Below are 21,412 nucleotides of genomic sequence, written 5' to 3' on the forward strand. Positions count from 1 at the left end.
TAGTTAAGACTGCAGCTACAGAAGAGTGAGCCGTGATGTAATAATATGATTTTGGTACATTGACCCCTCTTACGTTGACACAGTTCCTGAGTTTTTCCTATTTATCTTACTTAGTCATGTACATACTATCTTTCTTTTGCTGCCCGGAAGCAGAAATTTCTGAGTTTTATATTTAAGACTGTTAAGTAGGTAACATCCTTCCTCATTTTAATATTACAATTTTCAATTCATGTAAAAATGCCTTATTTTCAAGTATTTGCTGTTGTGTCTTTCAAGAATTTTTGAAACTCTGATCCTGTATCACCAAAGAAGCCAAAGAAAATTAACCTCCCTTTTTTCAATTGTTAATAGCTCAAAGTACAGAAGGCAACCTTTAAAATAATTGTTGCCCAAGATTTATGCTTACAGTAAAGATATTTGACATTTTTTTAGAAATCTCATAATGTAGTTATTTATAAATATTATTCTAATCCAAACTTGTATTTTTCTCCTTAACATACATATTTAATTCTTGAAATATAGATTTCTGCTTGTTATTTCTTTTATAATCCCCTTTTCTCTAGAATCAGCTCCACTTTTGCACTGTTTAACAGTAGCTCCTGAGTTGTTCACAGTTACTGCCAAAAATTAGTATATGAAAATTAACACAGGGTAGAGTACTAAGATGCACTATACTTGTGTCTTAGAAGCAGACCTTTAAAAATTAGGTTTATTTTCAGTTTTAAAATTGGTTTCTAGAGTACATTTAATATTGCTTTAGTTTATGGTTTTGTTGGCATGGGTTTAGTTGACAATGTAATTCTCAGTAACGTGCCCCAAAATACCGAATAGATGTGGTACATTATAAAATTGTATATCTCACTGATTATGCTTTTTATGTATAATAATCTATTCATGAGATACATCTTTTATATAGTAGTGGACTTCTCAGTGTTAGAGGTCTATTATCTAATTTAATCCCAGTGAACATGGAGTTTAGTTTAAGCAAGGCATCATTACATCCATTTGACAGATGAGAAATGAGCAGAGTCAGGATGCTTACTGAAAAACAAAAGGGTAATACTTCATTAGTAATACCTTTTATTTTCCTCATACTATATCATCACAAACTCTCTGAACCTGAGATTGATCGTTGATGTAGTGAGTACATAAATACCATCTTGTGGGATAGTATAGGTAGTATATACTATCCCACAAGATGGTATTTAGTATAGGTAGTATATTTAGCCCAGGATTTGGCCCACATTATATATTTACCAAATTATTGCTTTTACTATTGCTAATGAAAATAATGATTAAGTATACCCAAATTTTACTTGAGTATACCCAAATCTAGTTGGTGGCAAGACTAGTACTAAACTCAGGTTTTGGACCTTTTATCTAATGTTTCTGCATCAAAGTTTCTTTAGTGGCACATGGTAGAAAACTAACCTGGGGCCTAGGTGGCAGGGACTCGCCCAAGTAATGGCAGGATCCACTGTGAGATAAAGTAATCTATGGGACATTGGATTATAAAATAACAAATGGAAATTCGGGATAAATTGGATGTCCCTTTTTCTCTCTGGAGTAGTTTAGAAATCATAATACAATTATCCTGGAAATCATGGCCTTTCTATAGGTTCTTCATCTTTTAGACCTGAACCAAACTCAAATGATCCCCAATATCATAGAGGCAAACTATAAGGGCTCCTTTGAAATACTTCTGTTTCAAATATGAACTCACTCAGAGAAAACTCAAATACTCTTTAGAATTTACCATCAATTTGTAGGTACTAGGTGAATTACTTTCATGGATTGTGAGATCAGCTATATATAAGGAATTTCTAAAAGGCCTTTCCTGTATTGGTATGGATATTATAAAATAGGATCAATATTTATGGATTTGTATATATTCACCAAATGTTTTTTTAACTACTTTTTTTATGGGTGATTAGCCAAAAAAAAAAAAAAAAAGCAGGGCTGGAGGTGGGGGTTCTTTGCATGAGTTGAGGTGATCCTCAATCTCGGTGCTCCCAAATTCTTGCCCCTTGGCCAGTCATTATATTTAAAAAGGCAGTTATATTAACTATATATATATATTACTAGGGCTACTTCATCAAAAACTTTACAGAGAGTACATTGCTCATAGGGATAGAGCAGGTATGTTTTGATGGACAGGCCCAGGGAAAAATTGTACATAGATGAAACGTCAATGAATGAAGGCAAATACAGGCCAAACCATGTATCAATTACTCTAAGTGGTACTGGTAGCAGATCTGGCTGTGGGTGTAGAGGTGGTTCATAGTCAAAGTTAGAAATATAGCAGACTTTGTAGATGGGGAAATGCTGAGGAAGACCCCCTAGATATATTAAAGCAATGATATAGATTATACATATGAATATCACAATATGCATGTAGATGTTTTATTAAGAAACCATGTTGTCAAGATGGGAACAGTGTTGTTATTGAAATACTCTATTTTATCTTTTGAATTTTAATGCTGTCTTCTTCACCAGGAATAAATTTAATTTTGGGTCCATTTGAAGTAATCAAAGATAGCAAAAACAAGAGAATAACTTCATATTGTAACATTTTAAATTAGAATTACATAAATGATTATAGAATATGTGTTCTGGTATCAATGATACCTGATCTTTAAATCATAGCCACTTCTTCCACTTATTTTTTTCAACTAGAACTCTTATTTACCTATTTAACATGATATTCTTTTTTGTGACAATCCAAGGTATAATTGCTTTAGGGAAAACAAATTCCTGTAGGCTTAGAAGGGCTCCTATTTCCCTGGAATAATCTGAAGTGATTATCAGATAATTAGTATAAAGCCTAGACTACACATGTTGACCACCCCCATCAGAGTTTTTATTAATAGATGGAGTAAAAAAGTGTTCTGATTAAACACACAGAGATAACTCTCTCTGTCTCTGTTATGTTCATCGTAAATTCCATGTAGTGAAGTGGCTCTTTTCCTCCTTACTTTTTTTTTTAGGGGGGTCACTAGGGATTGAATTTGGGGCCAATCAACCACTAAGCCATATCTCCAGCCCTATTTTTTGTGTGTATGTTATTTAGAGATAGGGTCTCACTGAGTTGCTTAGCACCTTGCTTTTGCTGAGGCTGGCTTTGAACTCTCCATCCTCTTGTCTCAGCCTCCCAAGCCACTGGGATTGTAACATTTTAAATTAGCATTATATACACGATTATAGAATAGGTGTTCTGTTATCAATGATACCTGATCTTTAAATCATAGCCACTTCTTCCACTTATTTTTTCAACTAGAACTCTTATTGCACACTGTAACCAGTTTCCTTTGCTTTCCTTTTTCCCTCTCCATTGAGACTGGGAAAATTTAGCACAATTAACCTTTATATTAAAATTAATTTATTTGAATTATAGTTTTGGCAAGACCATTGGTGGAGCATGTACTCCATAGTGCTTGAAACCAAGGGCGGTAGACAGAGAGACACAAGCCTGTCTTTCAGTTTGTTTAAATGTTTTTTGAGTCTCACTTTGCTTCTCTGAGGCATCGTTCCTCCTCTAGTACTAAGGGGGTGGTAAGATACTGCTATAAAAATTCATTAAGACTATATGTATATATACAAAATTTAACCTAAAATTGGTCTTTAATTGGAATAGAAGTAATTTTTATTAGATATATTAGCACAAATAAATTAGTTATTCAATATCTTTTGCAGCATGCCTGACACAGGTTCCTGGCAAAATGTGAATTTTTACCCTTTTTGGAAATAGCATTCTGATTCTTTATAAGTAACTCAAAGTTAAGGAAAGTGAACTTTAGGATTTATCTTCTTATTTATGCAATTAAATACTTCAATTTTGGCAGATCTTTACATACTAGTTAAGAATTTGATAGCAGGATTAAAGATAAAAGATTAACATTCTAAGATAAATTATAGCTAAAAGCAAGAGTCTAGGATAAGAGTCTTTACATATTTTGGTATTTATTTATTTTACTACTGAAATGAATATGCTTATCTGCCCAAAGAGGCATGTTTACTCATGTAGACCTGAATAGTAAGTAGCTAAAAATGAAGTATTAATATTAAACAATATGTTTTAGCTGATTTTTCACAGAGCAGTACTATATGGCAAATCATGAGAAAATTGTTATAATTTTTATAATAAATGGTATATGCATAATTTCTTCAAATTTTAAATATAAAAATAAAAAACTCTTGAAATGTAGGTCAGATTTCCATGTATTGATTTTTTGCTGTGAAATTGCAATAGTTACTTCATAGAAGTTTGATTTTAGTCTATAAACTTAAAAAGTTTCATGTCTTTGGATAAGGACTGTGGAAAACATTGGAAGAACTTATTGACACAGATCACTTAGCATTTCCAGAGGGATTGCATATTTGATTTTCTCTTTGGAACAAGTTTTACAGGATGTGAATATTTAATTGTTTCTCTACTTTTCAAAGAACATAAAATAGACCGTGGCAGATTGTGGACTAAAGTACAAGAGGAGCTTTCATTGTGAATTAAGGTCAAGTTTCTTAGTAAGTGGATACCTTTTAGATGTTGTTGAATATCTGTGTGAAGGGTTCTTGAAGTGTATGAGTGATTCCTACTTCACTTCCTGGTTTCTTAATAGATGAGTTTTTTTTTTTTTTTTAATCAGAGTACATTTGCTAGGATTTATTTAGTTATGTGTAGAAGTGCCTTTTTGCCTTCCCTTACTTTTCTTGTGGATGTTTAGCCTAGGAAAGAAGTCTTAAATTTATTAAACAATGCTTGTTCTGTCTCTCCCACATCCTCACAGCACCAAAATCATTGTAGCATGTTGGACACCTGTGAGCAATAGCTGTTTGTTGACCGTAGGTTGAGTATGTTCTGTTTTCATTGTGTTAACAGGAAAAATGTGACCTTTAAAATTATAATCTCAAAGAAATGGAAAACAGTATATTTTTGATATAAACTTTTCTCTGGCCTGGAAAATATATTTTGAATATGGGCACCAGATAGCTTATTTTGTTGTGGTTAGGTTTTATTTACTCCTAGCAGCTCTGAAAGGATGACTCATTTGAATACTTTTATTTTGTCTTCATATTGTGCTTTAGTTCCTAAATTACATACGGAAACATACTGAGTGCTATAATATATTCTTCTATTTTGAGTTCAGATTAAACATTAGGAAGGTAAGGTGGCTCTACCTCTACCTTCAGATACCTGAGAACAAATCTGGATCCCCTTTTTCATTAACTGTTACCTGGTGAGCTAATCTTCAGTTTTCTCCTCAGTAAATGGAATATTAATATATCTCAGATGCTTTTATTAGGTTAAATAAGTTTAGGTCACTTTCAAGTATATAGCAATCTTTAAATAAATATAAGCACTACTATTATTAGTTTATTATAACATTTTATTCTTCTCCCTTTTCCTTTTCGTCTTTATTTGTTCACTTCAATTATCACAGTGTGTTTTTTTGTTTGATTGTTTGTTTTTGTTTGTTTTTTCAAGTACTGGGTATTCAACCCAGGGATGCTTAACCACTGAGCCATATCCACAGCCTTTTTTATTTTTTATTTTGAGGCATGGTCTCACTAAGTTGCTTAGGGATTTGCTCAATTGCTGAGGCTGGCTTTGATTTAGTTGCTGGGATTAGAAGTTTGTGTCACCATGCCCTGCTCAGTTATCATACTGTGGCAAGGAAGGCCCATAAGATTGGGTAGTTGCCTCTCTAAATTAGCACAGTTTCTTATAAAATTCACTTGTATAATAAGAAGTAGATGTGAACTCTGAGTATTCGGAAACTGTATGGTATTCATCCATACTTTATTAAAATATAGACTTTTAAAACACTGATAACCATTTTAGGCTTTATCACAATTTGAGGGGGAAGAATTTTAAGCATTTTATTCCAATCAAACTATACCTCTGAAAATCCATTGCATGGAATTATCACATCGATAAAATGTATGGACTTAAGTGCAAAAGATATAACATAATAAATATTAATGAAAATGCAAGTCTTTATGTTCAGGTGGTCCAGTGTATAAGTATGAAAGTGGAAATTTGAAAATAATCCTATACATCTGTTTTGAATTATCTTGGTATAAGAAAAAGTTTGATGTTAAAGCTCTTTATTTCTTAAGTAGGATATAGTATAATTCCATCTCTATTTTAAAAGAATGTGAAGTATGACTTTAATTTTCCATTTCTACCTCTCATTTCCTCCCCCTCCTCCCCCTTTCCTTCCCCACTTTTCCCCCCTAGATCCCAGGTAAGGGGTTAGATTAATTATATTCTTGGTTCATGGTCAATTTTTAGGGTGATCCCTGCCAAGTTTTCTCTTTTATTCATCTCTCTTTTATCTCTGTATCTAACTTCATTTTACCTTTGCATCATAGGCAACTGTTCTAATGCATTTGGATTTGTATTCTTGGATTTACAATGTACACTTAACAAAATATGCACTGATATTTAGGGTGTTAATTTTTAACAATAATTATAAATGTAATTATGTCACAATACATTAGGTTTTGTTAGTAGGCTTTTACATGCAGTCATATTACAGTATTTATATGCTCTTTGTTGGTTCTCATAACAATTCATGAAGTAGACTGCATATTGTACTCCCAAGGATGGATACACTGATTATTTCCTACTGTCAGCCAACACGAAGACACCTGAAATAAACACTATCTTACATGTTCTCATAGGTGAGAATTCTGAGTGGCATATTGCTGGTCCCAGCTTATCTTTGACTTAGTTTCGTTTGTGATTTGACTGAGTACTCTTGGATGGCATATGAAAGTGGAGGTTCCAGGTAGCATAAGGGACAGGCTGTTCCAAGTCACACTGCCAACCACAGTGCTCTGGTTGATTCTCCTACATCCTCGTCAGTTCTTGGCTTCACCTAGTCATTTTTTGCCAAGCTGTGTATAAAAGATATCTTGCTATTGTACTTTGCATTTTGCTGAGTTAATAAGAAATTTTGTGCTATTATGTTAGTTTAAACGCATGGTGCTTATCTGGTTTCCTTTTTTTGTAGTTTCTAGTTTATTCTTTTTGCTCATTTTCTTCCTAGTGGATTTCTTACCTGTTTCTTGTCGCTTGTAGGAATACCTTTTACTTTTTAAATAGAGTACTTTCTCTTTTTAAATATTTGAAGTACATTCTCTGAGTGAATTGTGTGTTTTTAACTTTGAAGTGGCAAAGTTATAGGAGCACTTCATTTTGAAGTCTTCAAATTCATCAGTTTTTTACCTTTTGAGTTTTGCTTGGAGTCCTCTTAAGGAGTCTTTTTCCATTCCACGAAGATATTCCCCTACATAGTCTTCTCTTAGCTTTACCTTTTCACGTTTAACTTTGTGAGTATCTGGAATTTACCTTTGTATTTGGTGAAAACAGCACTAAAAGTCCAGTTGTATTTTTCTCTTTTGTGTATGGTTAGGATACATTCTTCAAGTCCCTTAATAAACAATGCTAAAATATTACATGATATTTATATGTTAATTTACACAAAACCAATGTTTTCATAGTGTAAAATTGTCCCGTCTATGAAACTTGGAATATTTCTCTGTATCTTAGAGGTTTGGCTTGGATATTTTCAAGTAATGAGTCTAGTTAGATTTAAAAATGGACACGATGTGAAAAAGGCACACTGAGTAATTGGCAGGTGAATTATTTAGAAGTAGAATCATCACATAGGCAGTTATGGTTCATGTTTTATGTTTTATACTTTAACATTTAATATATAAAATATGTTAAAATTAGCTGGAATTGAGATGGTTTTTCAGTTCAAGTGTGATATTTTATTTTATCATTGGAATATAAAAAATAAATAGTGTCCATGAAAATAATTGCTATTTAGATGACAGTTAATAGTATTTTTTATTTCTGGTCATATTCTCTGGGATAGCTTTATGCATAAGTGAGCTCTACTTTATGTTGGCATTCATTGGTAGCATTGATGAAAAATATCAATCACATTTATATTTGTAAGTCTGGAAACGCTAACTGAAATTTTCCCTCCAAAAACAAAACAAAAAAAAATCATGAGACAGTTTTAGTTTTAAGTTTGGCAACTCTTTAATGTTTTTAAAATGTGTTTTGATAAACACAACATTGGGGAAAAGTTACCTATGGAAGAAAAGATTTTGAAAAGGAATTTTGATTTTGATTTGAACATGATAAAATCTTGTGTATCAATGCCCTACTACTAAAGCAAAAGCACAGGAAGTAAAATAAATCAGCAGAATTGTTTCTTGCACACACGCACACACACACACACAACAGATGAGAGGGAGCAAAGGTGGGGGGGGCGAGAGAGAGAGAGACAGAGACAGAGATAGAGAGAGAGAGAACGAGAACATGAACGTTATACCATGGAGAATCCTAAGGTCTCACATGTGTCCAGTTGCAGGATTTTGACTTTGGTCAGGTGATATTCATATCTAAATTAGCCTTATCACTTAACTTTGCTTTATTATTTATAATTCTTACCACTCCCAGAAGTTCTTTCATTCATCTTATTGTACGCATCCTGTCTTCTTCACCCCCTCCACTCCTCTTCCTTTTATCATAGGCTCCAAGTAGGTAAGAGCTTGATTATTTGGTTTCAGTATTATATGCACAAGCCCTAATAAAGTTTCTGGCCACCAAAAAATGTATTAACAAGTATTATTTAATGATTACATTTGTGAATGAATAAATGAATACAACCAAAGGAGTGAACATTTCTAAATATAGCTGTATTCATGTTGACTACTACCAAGAGCATTACTTAAGATTAATTAAGATACACATATAGAATAGATCAATTTGCTCCTTTGGACATATGACCTAAAATATTCAAAGCAAATCATTGCTATATTTTTCCTGCATCTGTATTTTAAGTCTGTGGTTTGGGTGGGGTGGTATTAATATAATGTTTTCTTTTTGCTTAAATTAATATTTGGATAAATTTCTCTGGAGTAATTTCAATGCAAATCAATTTTCATTTGCTAATCCCACAATCAAAGCAGAACTTTGTGGAGGGATGAAGTGGATTGGAAACTACCTAGGTATCAGAAGTTTCCGTAGAGCCATGCTTTATTAATTTGTTGGGGGAAAGCTAGTATATATAAAATCCATGTAGTGTTACACCTGTTAAGTTTGAAGATAATTATAACATTTTACTATTGTGTTTGCTATATTTTAACTTCCTGTTATGGATTTAGTAGTTCAACTGGACAATATTTTAAATTGCTTTACGTGTGTGTGTGTGTGTGTGTGTGTGTGTGTGTGTGTGAGAGAGAGAGAGAGAGAGAGAGAGAGAGAGAGAGAGAGAGAGAGAGGGAGAGATTGATTGATTGTGGATGGAATCCAGAGGTGCTCTACTACTGAGTTACATCTCCAACTCATTTTTTATTTTTTAATTTTGAGAAAGGGTCTTGCTAAGTGCTGAAGGCCTTGGTAAGTTGGTGAGACTGTCCTTAAACTTGCAATCCTCTATGTGTGGATTTACCTTTCCATTTGAGTATATGATTTTCTATGGATTCATCATTTCAAGGCCTCATCCCTAAGGTGTGAATGTCAGTTTGCAATAAAAGACAAATCATGGTATAAGAATGTCAGATGTAGCGTAGAGTAAATTTGGAAATAGTGAGCCTTGGGTTGGAATTTCTGCTGTAATACCTCAGGATCAACTTGGCAAATTCTTCAGTGCCTCTGAGTCTGCTTCCTCACCCGCAGGACAGGCATTAGCTTTATGTACAGGACTCTGTAGAAAGCTTCGTGAGATGACATATATCAAGTGTGGCATGGTGTGTGACATTGTTCGATGTTGGATAATGATCAGTTCAGTGCCTTTCTTGTTTTCCATCAGAAGCATAACTTACCAAATATGAAAGATTAGTATTCTCTGCAGATAATATAAATACATAAAGACAAAAATCACATTACATTTAGTATTATTTCTATCATCAGTGCTCTATAATTTTAAATTGCAGAGCATCAATCATTATAACATTAATGATAATAGCAAATATTTATCATTTACCATGGTTCAGGCATTGTCTGAAACATCTTACTGTATATTGACTAATTTAATTCCCATCACGAAGCCAATGAGTCACTATGAACCCATTTTCCAGATGAGTGAACCATGGTGCTGGTGTATTAAATTATAGGCATGCAGGCAATTCTGATCCTAAAAGATTCTACACTTTTAAAATGCATTAAAAAGTGATACCCTTTCGTTATTCAGGCATAGTGTATCAAATAAATTTTGATACACATAAATTTTTCTTCTTGTCTTCATCTTCCCAATGGGGGAAGAGTTTATTTTCAAGAATCAATACCCATCTCCTTGAGGGGAGAAATGACTTTTAGTATTGAGAAACTATAATTAGATGGGGAGAAAATTAAGGGCACACAGAAAACAAATGATTTTCAACATGATTACGTGTGGGGAAAGATTTTTCCCTACAGTGAACTCATTTGTTGGAAGGGTATAAAGAAACATTATATCTGAACAGACCATATATACTTCACTGTTTTAAGAAGGGTAATGTTTTACTGATATGTTCTGATGCCTATTGAGTATCTTTCTAACTTTGATCTTGTTTAGATTTTTTTGCTTTTCATCTTTAGATCTTTTATGGCATTTATCAGTTTTTTCATACTAGAATGAAATCTTTGTTTATTTTAAGATGATTTCTTACCGTTTCTAGCCCAATAAGTATACAGTACTTTCAGACCATGAAGACCCCTACGGAAACTTGAAAGAGCATGAAGTCTTTGTAGGTGATCTTAAGATAACATTGTTGTTGGCCTTATGATGAACTGTATATGTATATCAGCTTTGAGACATAATAATTGCTTTAATTATTTTTAAGCTTTGATTACATTTAATCTCCTGGCTTGGTGAAATGTTAGAGTATAAGGGAAATAAATTTTACTTCTTAAAATGTTTTATCTCCCCGTAGTACTTCCTGATGGCCTGATATTATGTTATGTGTAATTGGATTGACGCTTAGCCTGAATGCTTCTTTTTCTTCTTGCCAGCATGGGGTAACCTTGGAAATGTTCTGAAGAGTCAGAGCAAAATTTCTGAAGCTGAAAGCGCCTATAGAAATGCTTTGTACTACCGCAGCAACATGGCTGACATGCTTTATAATTTGTGAGTATGACTCGCTTTCTCTGATTGGGTTCATTTTTGAAACCTGTGGTGAGAGGGACTATTGATTTAACTGCTGGAAACAGAGATGGTGATAGCTGTTTTTCTGAAATAGTCTTTTCATTAATCATGCCTCTGAGACTCATAGATGGATAGTATTTGTGATTTCTTTGTTGGGAGTCACATCATCTGTATTCATGAGTATTGATGTATTATGGCTGAGGTTTTTTGAAGTAGTATACCATATTATAACCTAAGAGTTGGTTTAAATGCTTATAGTTTTTCACAGAGTTTGTTCCCTTAATACTGAGATGGGTATTAGGGCTCATAAAATAAGTCTTTGTGTTTGATACTTGTACCAAAAAAAAAAAAAAAAAAAAAAAAGCAAGGTGAAAATCAACACCTTCTTATTGAACTTGGTTTTCTCTCTCTCATCCACAGTCACAGGTTATTAATAATGATGGCTTTCTTCATCGTTAAGAAATTGCTCATGTCAAAGTATATATAGAATGTTTGCTTAGCCAGAGAGTTAATGAAAAAGAACATGGTTGTGGTTGGTAATGGTGGTTCTTTTTCCTCTTCCTCATCCTCATCTTCTTCTTCTTCTTTTTTTTTTTTTTTTTTTTTTGGTCGTTGAAGGTACTCATGATTATCAGCAAGATTTGGATAATGGAGTAATTTAGAATATCTGTACATTGAATTAGAAATATCCCTATGATTAATTTGTTGTTGTTGTTGTTGTTTGACTGAAGGTCCTAGGAGCTATTCAGAAGTTTGAGCTGGTAAATCCAAACTAAACTGAAGTCCTTGTTTGGCCTCTTATCTTTATGAGAACATTTTGTTTGTTTGTAATAGAAATCTAGCTTAAACTTGCTTAGACACAAAAGAGAATTTATGAACTCCCATAACTGGGAACTCTTGGGGTTGTCTAGATGCAGGCACGGTTAAGTCCCAGTGCTTGATGATGTTCTGGGAATTTGCCCCAGTTTTGTGGCTCTGGTTTTGTCTGGCTTTGTTCCATTCTCTGTGCTGCTCTGTCTGTAGGGATGAGAAGGGGGCTTCTGCACCTTTATTTGTGTTACCTCCTGATTCTTCTCAGTCTTGGAAGAGAAGATAACTTTGTTTGTTTGTTTTGGGGTCTGTATTCATCCTGCAAAAATTCTCTGAGTGACTCTCCTGGGGTCCTGAATGTTCTCTTGCATGAAACACTGGGCAGTGTGGGAGGGACTGAGAGAAACCTTTGAGAGCTTTTCAGAGTTGGTATGGGCAGAACAGATGTCTACCCACTTGTGTTTAATGAACTCAACGTAATATTGACAGTATCAAAAAATTTGTAAACTTTAATTTTTGATAGGTATTTATACTCTGGCTACCTAATCTTTCATACTGGTTAACTCTAAAAGTACTGAAATTAAATAAATAAATAAATAAATAAAGTCCAAATAGGAAAAGTTCTAGTTATTTGAGGGAAGGCAGAAGGAATGGTTCATTTCATTTTCTGTTCATACATTTACCCTGTCTTTAAATTTCTACTCTCTGATGGTGGGCTGATTGTGTGAATTAAGTTAGCAGATGTGCTTTGTGCTTTATTTCACACTGTTTAATTTTTTCCTTTGCTACCTGAAATTCCTTCACACAGAGCAAACTCTTTCCATTTTGCATCATCCCTTCCACCCACTCAGCTGTGTTTCATGCATCACCAGATTTATTACCATCCTCTTTCCTGAAGTATTCGAATGAAAATATCAAATTAGGCTCCTGCCTACAGACACTCATGTGTTGATTAATAACTATTATACCATGACAAAGGCCCATATCAGTTTACTACACTTACACACATGTTCTTTATATAGGAACAGTTTTTTTAATCTTAAAGTGATATCAAAGTGTCTCTTGCTTTGCAATATTGAGTATCAGTTTTCTGATATCTATTCTCCATACACTTTCAGGGAAAAAAAAAAAGAAAGGTGAAAATCAACACCTTTTTATTGAACTTGGTTTTCTCTCTCTTATCCACAGTCACAGGTTAACTTAAAAATAAAATAAAATAAATTGGGAATGCTGGGGATGGAACCCAGAGTTTGGTACATGAATGGTTAGTGCTCTGACATCCTCAGCCCCAACAACCACTGGTTAAAAAATTACCTACCTGTGGGTGGTACCTATTGTGTAGGAGGTTAAAGGAAAATGATTTCTGTTTATTCAGATTTATGCTTGCTCCTTTCTTTCTTTCTTTCTTTCTTTCTTTCTTTCTTTCTTTCTTTCTTTCTTTCTTTCTTTCTTTCGAAGAAATAGTTACTAACATGATCAATTTTACCCCCTTAATTGTAGTCAATGGAATGTGTCATTAGGGCCACATATAGTTCTAATATATTTTTTCCAATATAATAGATTTCTTTCTTTCTCTCGTGGTAGGACTTGAACCGAAGGCCTACTACATGCTAGGAAAGGACCATCCCACTCATCTGCATCTCCAACCCTCCTTTATCTATCTATCTATCTATCTATCTATCTATCTATCTATCTATCTATCTATCTATTTATATTTTGAGACAACGTCTTGTTAAGTTCTCCAGGTTGGACTTGAACTTGTGTTCCTCTTGCCTCAGCCCCCCAAGTCTCTGGGATTACAGGCATTTACCACCATGCCTAGTTCATCCATATTTCTTCTTTACTACAATCATAAGTTTATTCCATTAGATAATCCCACTTCATATGTAACTTAAAATCTTCATCTGACAACCTCATGGATCTCTATATAAACTATGAAAGCATATGGATACTGTTACCCAATCCCTACTGAAAAATACTTGATGAAGAAATAGTTACTAACATGATCAATTTTACCCCCTTAATTATAGTCAATGGAATGTGTCATTAGGGCCACATATAGTTCTAATGTATTTTTTTCCAATATAATAGGTTTCTAAGTCACACATAATTGTCAGCTTAAATAGAAGATGCTTAAATTTCCCTGAAAAACTGTTAGCAGTAATTCAGAAGTATTGAGTTATGTAACCTATATGGTTGACAGAATTCTGATACTCAGTTTTTATCTTCCAATGTATGTCTGATTCCATGATTTTTAAATCAAATATTAATAAAATGAACAAAGATAAATCTTCTATAACTTCTAATATTAATAAGTTTGGTATTATATGTTCCTTGGAACAATTTTTTTCTTTTTTGTTTATATTGGTAGACAGTATAGAAATTATTAAACAAATTAACAGTTTTGCTTTTAAGATGTACATGCTATTTCCATTACATAATTTGATGTACAGAAATTATTCTATGTTCTGTTTCAATTCCTAAAATGAATTTGCATTGCTCAGTCATTCTAGTAAACTTAACCTGATAATTCTCCTTTGTGGCTATATGAAACATTACTTACTTTTCTTATGATCATTTACACTTATGTCTCCTAAAGATGTTTTGTGAAAGCAGCTTGAAACTGATAAACATACTTATAGTAATTGGTACAAAATACTTATATTTCTTAATGAAATTTAGAAGCTTTTTGGAATCCTAGTTTCTGTTATATCTTAATTTTGATCAGTAACCTAGAATTTTGGAAGATATTTAGTATTCATAAGCCTATTTGCTTTGAAAATTATTGTAAAAGTTTTATATTATAAGAAATCTTTATGGGAAAAATAATCTGAAGGCATGTGCCATCATTTCACTTTAAAGCGGTATGATCATTAAAACGAGGCACCCCATGACTGGCCAGACAGGGGAATTCTAGGTCAGAGATGATCCTCGGATTGATTCCTATATTTTGTTTTTATGTTTCTATTTTAAAGATATCATTAGCACTTCTTATTAAGTATTTCTGAACATTTTAGGTGAGGAGGAAGGAAAATACAGGTGATTTGGAAAACAAGTAAGCAGTGTGGAAATTTTATAATCTTTTACAGGATGATAATAATTTGAGGAAAGTTTTTTGTTGTTGTTAGAAATGATATCAGATTATATCTGAGAGGTGCATACAAAGGATTGTAATCCCTATTTATATAATACTGGAATAATTTTAAATTTTTTTGTTCCTTTGATAGCAATTTATTTATTTACTTGGTACTAGTAATTGAGCCCAGGGGTGATCTGCAACTGAGCTACGTTTCTAGTCCTCTTTATTTTTTAATCTTGAGTCTTGCATAGTTGCCTAGGCTGGCCTCCAATGTGTGATCCTCCTGCCTCAGCCTTCCAAGTCACTGAAATTATAAGTGTGCACTTCTGTGGCCTGCCTGGCAATTGCTTTAATGGCATTAACTAGTTGTGTTAATACTAGTTAATACTAGAGTATTGTGCCCAATACTCTTCTTAATTCTTTCCATGGTATCCCAGTTTGATTTCTAATGAAGCCTACATAATGAGGAAGCCAAGGTTCAGAGTTACTTTGTATAAGGTCACACAAATAGTGTGTATAGGGACCATTGTTTAAACCTAAGATGCTCTGATTCTCTACCCATGCAAAAACTTGTATTTCTTCTCAAATGAGCAGAAACCTCAATAAGCAAGGCACAGTGGCACATGACTGTAAGTCCCTTTGCTCAGTTACTTGAGGAGGACCATAAGTTTGAGGATAGTATGAATAATTTAGTGAGATCCTGTCTGAAGATTTAAAAATTAGTAAAAAGGGCTGGAAATGAAACTTGGTGGTAGAGTATCCCTGTATTTAATCCCTGGTATCACAAAAACAGAACAGAAGACAACAAAACAAAATATCCAAACTCTTCATGATGTATGTTTCAATTAAAAAAAAAAAGTGTGTGTGTGTGTGTGTGTGTGTGTTTATTTCAAATGACTTTTAAATGTAGAAAGAAAATATTTGACTTTCAATCTACTATAATACTACATATTAAATTTTTATAATAGTTACTTTGTTTAATCAACTAGATTGTCAATGGAATGCATAACTGCATTGTTTTAAAGAAAAAAGTGCTACAGAAAAAAATTTTTTTTGTTTTCTTTTGTTACCAGGGTTTGAATTCAGGGACACTTAACCACTGAGGGATATCCCTAGTCCTTTTTATTTTTTATTTTGAAAGAGAATCTTATGAAATTGCTAAGGGCCCTGCTTAATACACTGAGGCTGGCCTTAAACTTGAGATCCACCTGCTTCAGCCTCCCAAATTGCTAGGATTACAGGCATGTGCCACCACACCTGTTTCTAGAAAGCTTTTTTTTGTGTGTGGGGGGGTGTACCAGGGACAGGAATTGAACCCAGGGGTGCTTACCCACTTAGCCACATTCCCAGCCCTTTTTATTTTGAGACAGGGCCTTACTAATTTACTAAGACTGGCTTTGAATTTGTGCTCCCCCTGCCTCAGCTGCTGGGATTATAGGCATGCACCACCTCACTCAGCCAGAAAGCATTTTTAATTTTCTGTACCCATTAATTGTAACATTTTGATATCCTTTTACCTATGCTTCTAGACAATGTCATATCATGTTTAATTTAAAACAGTTATTGCCAGTTGCAGTGCTGTACACCTATAATTTTGGCAATTTAGAAGGCTGAGGCAGGAAAACTGAAAGTTTGAGGTCAGCCTGTGAAACTTAATGAGACTCTCAGGAACTTAGCAAGAACATAAAAAATATACAATTTTGTCTTTTGGTTTGTTTGTCTCAAAAACAAAACAAAAACAAACAAATGAAAACCAAAACACTGCTTAGTGGTAATGTGCTCCAGGATTAACTTCTTAGTATCAATAAATTAATCCTTAATTATGCTCTTAATAGCACTAAATATCATGCATTTTTTAACACAGCTTATTTACATTTTCAAATTTATTAAAATTTAATACTTTACAGAAGACATTAAGACCAGTTTTAATGGATCTGTGTTCTGATGTTGGTTTTTCTTTTCAAGCATAATAAGTTTTTAGAGACAAAGCAGATGAGCCATTGCTGAATGATTTACACTGTCAAATTTTGTAAATACATAGTTGACTTTCGACCTTTTAACTGTACTACTCACCACTGTCTGAAAGATAATTGATTTTCCTGCTAAAAAAAAATACTTGATGTTTTTTTATTGCTGTTATGGATTTTTCTCAGTCAGCCTCTTCCAAATGATACTTAAACAGGTAGTTCAATCAAACATTGAATATTTCACTGGGCATTATATTTCAGAATGTGGATAATAAATTTTATGCTGTATAATCAATTGTTGATTATCTTACATAATGTAGGGATCATTTCTGTAGATAATGGAAATTTAGCTACCATTAGTTTTCCTTTTTGTTCTGTGTTGTAAGAATCTAAATAAATATCCAGTATGAGATGCTAGAAAAGGAGAACAAAAATAAGCCTATAAATTTAAGGGAAGTAAAAATGAAAGTATTAACGGCTTTGAATTTGGAGACACAGAGGGAAATAATGCATAAATATGAGAACTTGTCCTCTGAAAGTTCAGCCACAGAATAAAAAATCTTACACAATATTTAGAATGAGAAATGGGTTACAAGTAGATACGTGTAAGCTTGAAAAAACAATAATATATATATGAAAAACATGTAATATACGTGCATTTTTGGGAAAATGTAAGTGATCAATATGGACCCAAGAGGAAACAGGCAATATCAATCAAAATCCTTGGATAAATATGAAAACTGTCAGAGTTTTCTCATCAACAAACAAAGTTAAGGTGTTTGGGAAGTGACTTCTGTCAAATCTTTAGTGAAGAGATAATTCCTGCACTTATTACACCTTTCACTTGTTTTTATGAAGCTAGAGTGAACCGAAAGCAAAATATTGACTAAATTTCATACACACATAAGCAAAAGGACAACAAACCCAAAAGAAAATTCAACAAGAAAGAAGGAAACAGAACCCATAACAGGCTGGTGACACTTACAAATACAAATGCAGATATGTCTTCAATTAATATGGTAGATGCAGCAATGTATTAAAGATTAAAACACCACTGTCAGATGGGATTTTGGCTACAGTTTATGGTGGAATGTTTGATATGGCAATCTGATTATTATACACTTAATTTAAAAAGTCAGAAGATAAAAAAATATGATCAACTCTAGATATGCCAGGAAGGCATTCAATCAGGAACTCCTTAGAAAGCAATTCTTATAAATAAATAAACTAGGAGTGAATAAATATTTCTCAAACGTAGTAAAGAATATCCAGTGAAAGTTAGCAGCAATTCTATGTTTAATGTGGAAGTGCTGCAATCTTTTTCATTAGTATTCTGCTTATAATAGTGGCTTTTTTTTCTTTCTTGTGTCCCTCATACAGGTTGGACTTCTAACTATAATTGTTGATTTCATAAATGAGTTACGGAATCCACACTAGAGTAGAAAAGATCCTGGTAATGGATATTAGAGAACTACCTTCTTTAAATTATATATTTTGATCAGTCACTAAACAATTCTTGTAAAGAACTTTCTTGAATCAGATAACTACTGCATCATTTTCTTTCGGTTTCTTTTTTTTTTTTTGAATTTTTTAATATTTATTGTTTATTTTTTAGTTCTTGGCGGACACAACATCTTTGTTTGTATGTGGTGCTGAGGATCGAACCCGGGCTGCACGCATGCCAGGCAAGCGCGCTACCGCTTAAGCCACATCCCCAGCCCGATGCATTACAATTCTTAATACACATATATACCACAATTTTTGTATCTCTGTTTGTATATAAAGTATTTTGACACTCAATTCAAGTCTTCATACATGTACTTTGTATAATAATGTCCATCACATTCCACCTTCCTTGCTAATCCCCTGTCCCTTCCCTTTGCCCCCCACCCCTCTTCCCTATCTAGAATTCATCTATTCCTCCCATGTTCTCCCTCCCTACCTCACTATGAGTCAACCTCCTTATATCAGAGAAAATATTCGGCATTTGATTTTTTGGGATTGGCTGACTTCACTTAGCATTTTCTTCTTCAACACCATACTTTTACCTGCAAATGCCATGTTTTTTTTTTTCTTTTTTAATGCTGAGTAAAATTCCATTGTGTATGTGTGCCACATTTTTTTTATTTTTATTTATTTTTATTTTTTTTTACATTTTTTTTATTGGTTGTTCACAACATTACAAAGCTCTTGACATATTATATTTCATACATTAGATTGAAGTGGGTTATGAACTCCCAATTTTACCCCAAATGCAGATTGCAGAATCACGTCAGTTACACATCCACAATTTTACATAATGCACTAATAGTAATTGTTGTATTCTGCTACCTTTCCTATCCCCTACTATCCCCCCTCCCCTCCCCTCCCATCTTCTCTCTCTACCCCATCTACTGTAATTCATTTCTCTCTTTGTTTATTTTCCCATTCCCCTCACAACCTCTTATATGTAATTTTGTTTAGCAATGAGTGTCTCCCTTCATTTCCATGCAATTTCCCTTTTCTCTCCCTTTCCCTCCCATCTCAAGTCTCTGTTTAATGTTACTCTTTTCTTCCTACTCTTCCTCCCTGCTCTGTTCATACTTGCTCTCATTATATCAAAGAAGACATTTGGTATCTGTTTTTTAGGGTTTGGCTAGCTTCACTAAGCATAATCTGCTCTAATGCCATCCATTTCCCTGAAAATTCTATGATTTTGTCATTTTTTATTGCTGCATAGTACTCCATTGTGTATAGATGCCACATTTTTTTTATCCATTCATCTATTGAAGGGCATCTGGGTTGGTTCCACAGTCTAGCTTGTGTTAGGGTTGGTTTCTGTATTAGTTTTGTTGAGATCGTCATAACAAAGTGTCCCAAATTGGGTGGCTTAAAACTATAGATAATTATTGTCTCCCAAATCAGAATGCAAGAAGTTTAAAAAGGTGTCAGCAGGACCATCCTCTTCTGAAGTCTTTAGGGGAATCCTTCACTGCCCTTTCTAGTGGTTTGCTGAGATTTTTGACATTGCTTGGTGTGCAGCTGCGGAACTTCAGTTTCTGCCTGTGTTATCACATTGTTTTCCTTCTTTGTGTCTCTTGTCTTTCCCGTCGCCGCCATCTTACAGGATGCTCATCCTGCTGGCATAGCGGCTCATCCATGTAACTAATTACAACGGTAATAACTCTGTTTCCAAGTAAGGTTGCATCCTAATGTCATGGGGATTAGGACATAAGCATATCTTTTTTTTTTTTTTAATTTTCTGAGGGGAGAGTGCACAATTTAACCAATCACGCCTCCCTGATGGGTTTAATTGAGATATTAGTTTTTAATGGGAAGGCAGAGAAAAGAGGCAGGCAAAAAAAAAGCCTGGGCATGGTGGCACATGTCTATAATCCTAGTGACTCAGAAGGCTGGGGCAGGAGAATTGCAAGTTCAAAGCCAGCCTCAGCAACTACTTAGAGAGTGCCTAAGGAACTCAGCAAGACCCTGTCTCTAAATAAAATAATAATAATAAATAAAAAAGGGCTTGGGGATGTGATTCAGTGCCCCGGGGTTCAATACCCAGTAACAATTAAATAAATAAATAAAAGAAGCTAACATTTTTATACATATTTCAGTGGTTTATATCTCATGATGCCCAGAAATCTGTCTTAGGGAGAGGTCATTTAGTGGGATTCAGCAAGGTGAGAAAGGTAGTGTGTCAAGTTGTTATCATAGATCCAATCCTACTGAGGGTATGAGGGATTTATTTGTAAATTCAGGGACAAATTTTGAGAATTTTTGAGAGGTTGGGAGGGTCATAGATTGAAGAATTCAATTGGTGGGACTACCTGGCCTAGAGTTCAAAAGCAGAGATTTGTCTATGAGAAAGTAAGAACTTAAGGAAAGGTAAGGAGAAGTCACAGTTGGCCAGAGACCTACAGTTTGGAATGGGTTTTCCTGCCAAGTTTCATCGGGATAGGGAGGTGACAAAGGAGTGGGAGGTGTCCAGGGGATGCCAAATAAGCAGATTGCTCTTCCAGAATAGAGAATTCCTGTGATCTCCCAGGTGTACCCAGATGTGCTTGGTGTGTTTGACCTGAAGTGAAGGGACTGAAAGATTTTTGTTGTGACCCCATTGATTTGAGGTCAGCTAGTGCGTTGGGTGAGCAACTCAACTGGCCCTTTACTTCTTCCCACAATGAGGTGGGGATAATTGCAGGTACTAGAGTGTTCATATGGCATGAACAAGGCTAGCCCTTACTATCGGACTTTCATTTTGATTTGTTTGATAATGTTCATTACACAATTAATGCAGGAATATCATCTTGGGAACCATTCAAATAGTTATGGAGGACATAGAGTAAAATATCGGAGATCCTATTATTGAATTCCATGTATCCTTTTCTCTCCCACTAGTATATGCCTTATATGTTATTGGTAAGCAT

The 21,412-nt window shown here is 34.0% G+C and overlaps 1 protein-coding gene across 2 annotated transcripts in view; it reads left to right on the forward strand.

Annotated features, from left to right (window-relative positions):
• Positions 1 to 21,412, forward strand: part of TMTC2 (transmembrane O-mannosyltransferase targeting cadherins 2) — a 381,491-nt gene that overhangs the window by 205,943 nt on the left and 154,136 nt on the right. For both annotated transcript variants that reach the window (XM_081310136.1, XM_081310135.1), the window contains one exon: positions 11,015 to 11,129. In XM_081310136.1, coding sequence (XP_081166262.1) covers positions 11,015 to 11,129 — 115 coding nt within the window. The remainder of the gene's footprint in view (positions 1 to 11,014; positions 11,130 to 21,412) is intronic.

Source organism: Spermophilus citellus (assembly GCF_964194105.1).
Source record: "Spermophilus citellus genome assembly, chromosome: 10".
Classification (NCBI taxonomy): Eukaryota; Metazoa; Chordata; class Mammalia; order Rodentia; family Sciuridae; genus Spermophilus; species Spermophilus citellus.